Source organism: Pelobates fuscus, chromosome 4 (assembly GCF_036172605.1).
Source record: "Pelobates fuscus isolate aPelFus1 chromosome 4, aPelFus1.pri, whole genome shotgun sequence".
Classification (NCBI taxonomy): Eukaryota; Metazoa; Chordata; class Amphibia; order Anura; family Pelobatidae; genus Pelobates; species Pelobates fuscus.
Genome location: NC_086320.1, coordinates 353,878,971 through 353,888,442, shown reverse-complemented (window position 1 = coordinate 353,888,442; position 9,472 = coordinate 353,878,971). Strand labels below are relative to the sequence as shown.

Sequence of the window (9,472 nt, the reverse complement as noted above, 5' to 3'; positions counted from 1 at the left end):
AGACTCCCTCCCAATTCAAATGCTCCACTTTGGGTCTTTCAGTTACAAGGGTGGGGCAATTACAAAACAATCACAAAGAGACAAGCAGAATCACAATGGAGGGTGTGTAAATGGGACTTAAATAGAGCACCTTTGAAGCACCGCATAGAATAGAGATCTAAATAAAATGCAACATTTTGTCTTCAGCTGAATTTTAAATATTTGGTATTCAGTTTAGCATGTAGTTAATAAATCCCTATGCTATCACAAGATAACTTCATATTTTAGCCCAAAATTGTCAAATTGGATAGAAAGCAGAGGTGAAGAATTTATTTGTATTCAACCATTTTGGCACAAACTTCCAAACTTCCCCTGTGAATTCACAGTTTGAAGCAGGCTTCCCCAAACTGCGGCCCTCCAGATGTAGCTGAACTACAACTCCCATGATTCTCAGCCTATTTCATTCATTGAATCATGGGAGTTGTAGTTCAGCAACATCTGGAAGCCTAGAGTTTGGGAAAGCTTGGTTTAGAGAATAACCTAGAAACATTTTGGTTTATTCACTAAAGCATGAAGTACAGACAAATTAAATTTAAATTCCCAAAATTTAGGCCAAAATAAGTCAAGTTTCGAGGATATTTGCCCACATTTTACTATTCAGAGTTGTATGATTAAATCTGATAGTATTTTGCCTCCTGTGTGCTTGCTTTCATAATTTGTGTATAAAGCTATTTTATTATATTTTTTTTTTATATAAACCTGACAAAGTTGTGTGATATTGATGAAAGTGAACTCTTTAAAGTCTCCCCTGTTACCTGCTGAAGATCAACAGACAAAGAGATATTTGCTCTAGTGACTTAAAGGGACACTATGGACACCATAAAAACGTCATCACATTGATGTTGTTATGGTGTCTGGAGGTCCTGGGGTCTCAACGGTGCCCATCCTGCTGACCTCTCTGCCTCTTCCTTCAGCCATGTCTTAAATGAAGAAAAATGTTTTCTGGAGACAGGGGGCCACTTTCCAAGCGGAAAAAAATAAATTTCAAATATGCAAACAATTAACCTCTTTAGTGGAAAATGATGTATTTGTAACTTTTCTGAAAGGACACAAATAAAGACATTCCAGACAAAATATATATATTTTAAAAAATATTTTACATTAAACATATATAGGAACTTGTACATTGTGTACAATTTCATTTCTCCCTAAGTCAGAAAACTTCAGTGACAGTGTGTATAACCCTCAGGGTCTTGCCTTTTTGCAAAGCTAAGTGTGTCATGGTCTATTAAAAGTCCTGGTCTGTGCAAAAAGCATCTTTGGGAATCACAGAAAACATTAGATATTCACTGTGCAAAAGACCCCATACTTCCCCATTTCGAGGGGTAAGTTTTTTTGTTTTGTTTTTGTTTGTCTGTTTTGTTATATTAACAATAAAGTGCTTCTTTTCAATAGAAACAAGAGTCTCTAGTCTGCTTCTTGACTGTAACTTCCAAAACGATCATACAAATTCCAGCTTCCCATGACCACTGTACATCCCCCAGTGAACCAGTGAGATGATCTTATCGTTGCCAAGGTCTGTATGCCTCATTTTATCGCAGGATAGGCAGCAGTTCTCGTGACCGGTCACCGGTACCATACACTCCAAGTCTAATTTGGCTACTTGCCCCTTTTTTGAATGGTGTCCGTGAAAACTGTAGTGCAAGCGTGAAAGCATTTGTTGCCTCTGGTCTTGCAGTCTTTTGTTTTCGTTGCGCAGCATTCGAAGCGCAAGCATGATTAAGAGAACCAAGATTAATCCACCGGCTATAGGTACGGCAATGACGGCCGCCTTGAACCAGACGTCCTTTGAAAAAGTCAGTTCTTGTACCTTTGTGATAAGGTTTCTTGTGTTATCATGTTGGTATTTGCTACCAGCTCCTGTTTAGGGTAAAAAAAAATAAAGTGTTTAGAACTGTTGAACAATAGGTATGGCGGAGTTACATATGGACAATACTGATTTATCTAGAGAAAGTATTTACTATAGGAGGGCTATTAACTAAAATGTGAATTGATTGGAAACGTTTCAAATTTTAGCTGAACTTTTTAAAAAAAAAAATCAAAATACCCAAACTGGAAAAGTTCCAATTTGGCTATTTATGTCTAAAATTTTACATTTACTTTGAATTCCCATCAATTTGCGATTTAGTAAATAACACTGTACGAGTATCAGTGATTGGGCTATATACAGATTTGCTATGCAATAGGTTTCCTGTGGCCCTGGCGTTTAAATAGTTAACTGGCGGCAATGCAACATTTCCACTGCAAATGAGCAACCCGGCAACCACTGGAATAAATGTTTGCAGTGGGCACTAAATGCCAGACAGGAGCCAAGGACTCCAGACAGACATCAAAGCTAACCGAAGAGAAATACATCTTTTAACTCTAGTCATGCTTTTTCCCTACTGGTATCTCTAATTACATTAACAACAAAATCAATACCAGACACACGGTGTCTTCGCAGCCAGCGGTGCCCTGTAGATCAAGGAAAGGCACCGAAGTTTAAAATGGTTTCCTATAGATTGGAATCGTCTAGATTGTAAGCTCTTTAGAGCAGGGTCCTCATCAGCCTATTGCTCAAGTAACATTTTGTAATTGTCTCATTTATTGTTGAATTTCCCCCTTTATAATATTGTAATGCGCTGCGGAATAGGTTGGTGCCATATAAATGGCAATAATAATATACCTGCTGTATCACTCCGAGGATGAGAAAGGACATCGTGTAGACCTCTGTAGTTGCACATATCGGCATGACAGCACTCCAGCCTCAGTACCACTGTTCCAGTCTGGTTATCCTCTTTTTTCTGTTTGCAGATGTCAGCTGTACTAGCCAGAGAGTCCAGGCAGCCATGTGTGAGTGGTGAATTGGGGTTCTGTGGGTCAAGTAGCCTTGAAAAGCAGGCATTCAGTTCAGATTTGCACATATACCCAGTTGAAACACAGTGTGGTGCATCACAGTAGCATCTAATTTCACCTATAAGAAAAAATAAATACATATATTAAAATTAATATTAAAATTATTGGGAGATATGTTAAGCATCCAAATAGCCGTTTCTTGCTTTACCGCTCGAATTTGTAATGTAACACCATTTTCATAAATACTTTTTGTGCTTGTAACATCGACCCATATGTCGGTGAAACTGTGAAATCAAGGCACTCGGGCTTATTCGATAAACTGGAAATTGTTGGATATATGAGGGAAAGTGTAAATGGTAGGCCCAATAGTCAAATTGAAAATATTCGCCAAGACAGCTAAGTTTTCTGCTCAACTATTTTTGCCTTAAATTTGTAATCCTCTGGTGAATTCTTTGCAATTAACTATTTAGTGAAAAATCCCTAAAGTATATGAAATAAACAGTGAAATGCGTTGACTTTAACCAATCATCAAAATGTAGAATCAAATAGTCACATTGAAAGAAGAAAAAAAAACAAAACCTTCCAATAAGCTTTATTTGAATAGCTTTTTTCAGTTCCAACACTTGGGATGGAAGCTTGCATATTCTTTGTGACACACTAAGCTCAAGAAAGCTGAGAATTGGCATGGTTATTTTTCAAATTCTGTGATTTTTAGGTCAAAACATTTAAGCTAAAAAAGTAAATGCTTTGAATAATGTTTTCAAATGTTGCTATTTTAACTTAGAATCTGCAATTCCCTGATCAATTTTGTACTCTGCTGTCCCATCACTACAACTCACTGTTTGTTGAATAAACTCCAAGATAAACTGTTGTATACAGTTTGACAGATACGGGTCAAACAAATATCTTGACATTGTGTAGATTGGGGGGTGGCAAATGTCAATAACTGTTAATCTGAATGAAATCACTTACAAATAAATAATGCTCGTACGTGATTTTGAAAGCACAGCAAAGAGTACATTATTATTATTATTTTATTATTTATATAGCGCCATCAGATTCTGTAGCGCTGTACAATGGAGTATATGCAACTAAAGGAAAATTAAAAAGGCCTTTTTTGCATTTCATGGCCTTACCAGGACAAAGGGCGTCAAAGCACCCATGTACGGCCACAGAAGGGGCATTTGTTCCATAAAGTCCTCTTTAATGAACATTATAAAGCAGGAATCGTGTAGCTTATGATTACTGGTGTGTTTGCCAAAGTCAATTCCTTTAAGCTGAAATGGAAAGCCATAAAATAGTCAGAACTGCAAGACTACTGTCTCTTCCCCCTTGCTTGCACGCGATCTACAGTGGTCAAAAGGGGAAACATATAAACTTTAAAAAAAAAATCCAATACTACAACACTTAAGGAGAAAAAAAAAATCTTCCAGGAAACCTCAGAAGAAAAATAAAATCTATCCAAAAGGAAACGATAAAAAGGTTCCCTTCATAAAAAAAAAAAAATATTCCCTGCCCTGGGCCCCTTCAATCTGATGTGAACAAAAATGTATGCTCCAGTCATCTACCAGTAAAAGCCTTTAATTAACATAACTTCTACACTGTAAGAATGCACATTTCAAAGGGAATGTGTGTACTATGTGCAGACTGAGGAGGGTGGGAGATAAGAGACGTTTAGTGGTTAATATGTACATGTCAGTGTTGATGTTGATTACATTTTTCTATAAACAGGGATTTTCAACTCTGGGTAAAAAAAAAAAAACCTAAAAAAAATTATAAAGAACATAAGAATGTATACAATAGCACATATTATATATATATATATATATATATATATATATATATATATATATATATATATATATATATATATATATATATGCTATTGTATGCAATCTTATCTTTTTTAATGTATAGATCAAAGGATAAACCTGATTAACCATTTGCGTACCACAGTACTCGGACTGAAGAACATGTTGAAATATTAAAGAGATATTTAATAAAATGTAATAATGAACACACCTATGATTTAAGGAGTTGTACAGCACTACGGAATTTGCTGGCGCTATAGAAATAATAAAATAATAGTATATAAAAGCTAACTCGGTCTCAGCTTATGTTAAACTGAGTACTTCCCACCCATCCATCCTGGAATACGGGGATTTAGTGTATGAGTGTGATCTAGGTAGAATAGAACACATACAATAGACTGGGAGGTTTGGATGTTGTTACAGTGCAGCCCACCTTGAGATCATATTACACCTTTATGCTCTGGCCTGGGCTACCCTCCTCTAATAGTCTAGTTAATGGAATCCAAATGACAGAGAATTGCCTGTGTAACAGGAGGCATTGCATTAGCACTGACCAGATCTCCCTCAGGCTTTAAAAGGCCAAAGTGCTCCTGGGGAGCTTACCTTTTTATTCCAGTCATTAAAGAAGAGTGCAAATCTAGTATTATTTAACCACTGCAGTGCCAATCTATCTGCAGGGAAAAACTCTTGCAGAATGACACATCCCATTGGTTTCTATGGCAACTGCACCAGTTTTAGAACTATGCCACCAGTATAGTTTTTTTTTTGTTTTTTTTTATGTTTTGGTTGTTTTATAATATATGGCCTGTGCCCTCTACATATAATCTAAATCTATGAGAGCTACAAGCTGTTTATGGGCTATATGTCACATGAAGCTCAGCCAGCACGTTCTTTCAGATGCTGTATCAATACCCATGTAAAGTTCGAACTTTGTATTCAAAATGTTGATACATAACTATTAAACAATGGCTCTCCTGTTGCGTTGGACTTTTCGACCAATTCTATGAAAAAAAAAAAAAAAAAAAAATATTGACCTCACAAATTTAGCAATAATTATTCTAGGAGCCCTAAAATCTTGTTTACATGAAAAACAGACTTATCTACAGTGATGTTGATCCTCTGGGTTAATAGGGAACATATTCCCCTGAGTTAATGTTTTGTTGTGCACAGCTCCATTAAAAATATATTTTGGCCCCTCTTTTGTATAAAGTTTCTCGTAATGTTTTGCAAAGGGCCAAGAGGATATGGGTAGTTTGGATTTATGAACAATGAGCTCTCTGTTCTCCAAGTCCTCTCTGTACACTGTATGAAGCTATTACCAAAAAATGCCTGTTTCTAGTCAAGATGGCTACAGGAGACTAAAAGTTTTTTTTTTTTTTTTCAAAAGCTTTTGATGTCAATGGCAGTAAGTATGCAAGCCTCTAATTATATCATTATCAGGCGCATAGTTTCAGTATCTCAGGCCTCACATCAGTCTCTCTCACTTACTCCCTGGTCTACTTCCCTTTGATAGAGCCAGGAGGTATCACTCAGAGACAGCTAAAGTTGCTTTTTTGGGTCTAATTACATCCCCCACTCCCTTTGCCTTACCTTGGGTAAATAAACAAAGCATTATCTTTTTTCTACTAGTTCCTTAGCTACCTTTCCAAAAAGTATCACTTTAATTCATAGAGAATCTGTCCCTTAATTTGTATTTAATATTCTGTTCTACTTTGAAAAATAGGGTTTTAAAAGTCAGGGTTGAACAACGACTCTGTCGTTTCAAGTTAGTTGTATGTATGGCCAGCAGAAAATAAGCACCATGTTAATAGAATTAATGAAGCACAGATTTATTTTTTACAAAATGTAAAATTCTTGACATTTTAAAATAATTATTTTGTTTATGAAAAAAAAAAAAGTACATAAAAATCACTTATTTTGGAGACCATTTTAAGTGTGTACTGCAACGTTCGAAAACTGATCTCTTTGTTTAATAAACAGTAAATAAGTGCAGGTTTTAATAGTTACTATCTGTGCAATGAGCTGTATGTACTCCACTTGTGAATCAGATCCCTGCACCCTGAAGTTTAAATAAGGGACACTCTTACTTTAAGTACAATGATTGATGATCATAAAGAGGTGGCTTTCATCCCAGCTACCCTCAAACATACATAGGGTAAAAAATAAAAGATGTATTGAAAGATTAAAAGGTTTGATCAGTGAAATCGACTCTAAGAATGCCAAGTGAATGGCCAACGGTTTTAAAATTTAAAGGTCACTTGACTCCAGTCAAAAAAACTAATGTGGGACTTGAACCATAAAACCAAATATTAATTAAAGTTGTGACAGAGCCCCCTGGTGCCCACTATTACTGGATCATGAATGGGGGTCACAGACTCATGAACACACTTCTAAAGGAGAGATAAAGGCAGGCCATTAGGACATTCACTATTAACACTCAGTGTTTGAGATATTAAAAGACACTACTTATACTGTCTGTAAAACAACCAGAACACATTCACTGTTCACACTCAGTGACACAGACCACACTCAGTATTCATAGTGATTCCAACATATTACAGGGCACTCACTATTAGAGACAGAAAACTGTTAGTGAGATAAAACACATGCACTGTTCACATCCCAGGAAACAGTACACACTCAGTGACACATTAATACACTCACGTTTCACATCCAGTGACATTAATACACACTCACTGTTTGCATTCATTGAAACAAACCATTCACACTATTCACTCACAGGTTATTTCACTAGTGTGATAATTCAAGGTGAATTTAAAATCTAAATATTTCTTTAAATCAACAAAAGCTTCCAATTTGGCAATAAGGGCCTAACATGTGAAATTGACTTCGAAATTTCATTTTAGTAAATAATGCTGTCAGTCAGCCATTAGAAAGCTGTCACTATACATACAGAGTTATGGGATATAGGGGCACACTTATTCACACTCAGTTATGGGATATGAGCACATATTCATTGTTAACACCCAGTTACTGAGCTATGGACACACTACTAACTACTAGGACACACTACTAACACTGCCACAGAACATTAGAACACACTCATTGTATTTTAAATTGAGATATTAGAACACACTATTCACAGCCAGTGATATATAATAACACTCACCAATCACAGCCAGTAATATATAACAACACACTCACCATTCACAGCCAGTGGTATATAATAACAATATTTCCAATCACAACCAGTGATACATAATAACGCACTCACCATTCACAGCCAGTGATATATAATAACAATTTCTATTCTCAGCCAGTGATGTATAATAAACACTCTCGCCATTCACAGCCAGCGATATATAATAACACTCTCTATTCACAGCCAGTGATATATAATAACACTCTCTATTCACAGCCAGTGATATATAATAACACTCTCTCCATTCACAGCCAGTGATATATAATAACACTCTCTCCATTCACAGCCAGTGGTATATAATAATAACACTCTCTCCATTCACAGCCAGTGATATATAATAATAACACTCTCTCCATTCACAGCCAGTGGTATATAATAACACTCTCTCCATTCACAGCCAGTGATATCTAATAACACACTTTCCATTCACAGCCAGTGATGTATAACACCCTCTATTCTCAGCCAGTGATATATAATAAACACACTTTCCATTCACAGCCAGTGATATATAATAACACTCACCATTCTCAGCCAGTGATATATAATAACACTCTCTCCATTTACAGCCAGTGATGTATAATAACACACTCTCCATTCACAGCCAGTGATATATAATAACACAGTCACTAATCAGAATTAATGGTACACTATCCACATTCCCTGTTGTAGCTCTGTATATTACACCAGCATTTTACGCATGAAGTTATTAGAGCTTTGTGCTGATCACTATCAGTAAAATATCTGACCCCATGTCGGCCCCACTCTGCCCCCCATTGCCATACCCTGGTTCTCACCTTTTGTCAGCAGGATGGCCATGGCACAGAGCTCCAGTTGCAGCCAGATAGAGATCAGGCTGGAGTGGCGATCCATTTAAAAGCCCTGCTCGCCCAGGGACAGCTCTGCACTTCTTCAGAGAGGGTAAGAGGGAGGTGTCACCATCCAGCACAGTTGGCATGAAGGTCCCCCCCCCAGGGTAAACTCACACCGGGAGCCCACTCCAACCCTGCCGAGGGACAAACCAAACTTAAAGGAAGTCGCTAGCTGCTAGCAGTCCAGGTTCCACTCCAATGTCTTCCTCAGCAGCTTCAGCAAAAACCAAGGGGACTTGTAAGAAAACTCGGTAACAACCAATCACCGGCAAACGGAGCGATTCGACCCAATAATCCTTCTCCAGCCAGGTCCATAGAGCACTGAGTGCCCCCAGAGCTGAGCACTGAGCATTTAGAACGCTGACCCAGAGCCTCTACCGCTAGTCCCGCCTCTCCTGCGCTGCCATTGGCTGGGGCGTTCACCAACAACGCCCCTCAGGCAAAAAAGCCAGCCTTACTGGATGTCAGATGTCTCTGTACCTTTGAAGGGGATAGGTAGGGGGCAGCCTGTGCCTACTAGTCCTTCATTAAATATTCCAAAGGCTGCATTCATGGACTGACATAGGTTACAGGGCTTCCTATCCAGTCATGCTCAATTAACCCTTTAAAAGCCCAGAGCTGTATATCAAAAGAGCTCAGATTCACTCATCTGTGTCTCAGTTAGTTCATTTTCTTTAAGTGCATTAATTCAAAACTCAAATCCCTAGCTTGGAAATGCAAATTATTCTAACTCACCATGCACAGCCCCAGTGTAA

At 37.5% G+C, this 9,472-nt stretch overlaps 1 protein-coding gene across 1 annotated transcript; it reads right to left on the bottom strand.

Annotated features, from left to right (window-relative positions):
• Positions 1 to 1,120: 1,120 nt before the first annotated feature.
• Positions 1,121 to 9,043, bottom strand: BAMBI (BMP and activin membrane bound inhibitor). Its single transcript, XM_063450799.1, has 3 exons — positions 8,643 to 9,043; positions 2,705 to 2,992; positions 1,121 to 1,899 (listed from the first exon to the last, which is right to left on the bottom strand). Exons 1-3 carry the CDS (start codon positions 8,716 to 8,718, stop codon positions 1,481 to 1,483), a joined length of 783 nt encoding a protein of 260 aa, XP_063306869.1. The 5' UTR covers positions 8,719 to 9,043; the 3' UTR covers positions 1,121 to 1,480.
• Between the last annotated feature and the right edge of the window lie 429 nt (positions 9,044 to 9,472).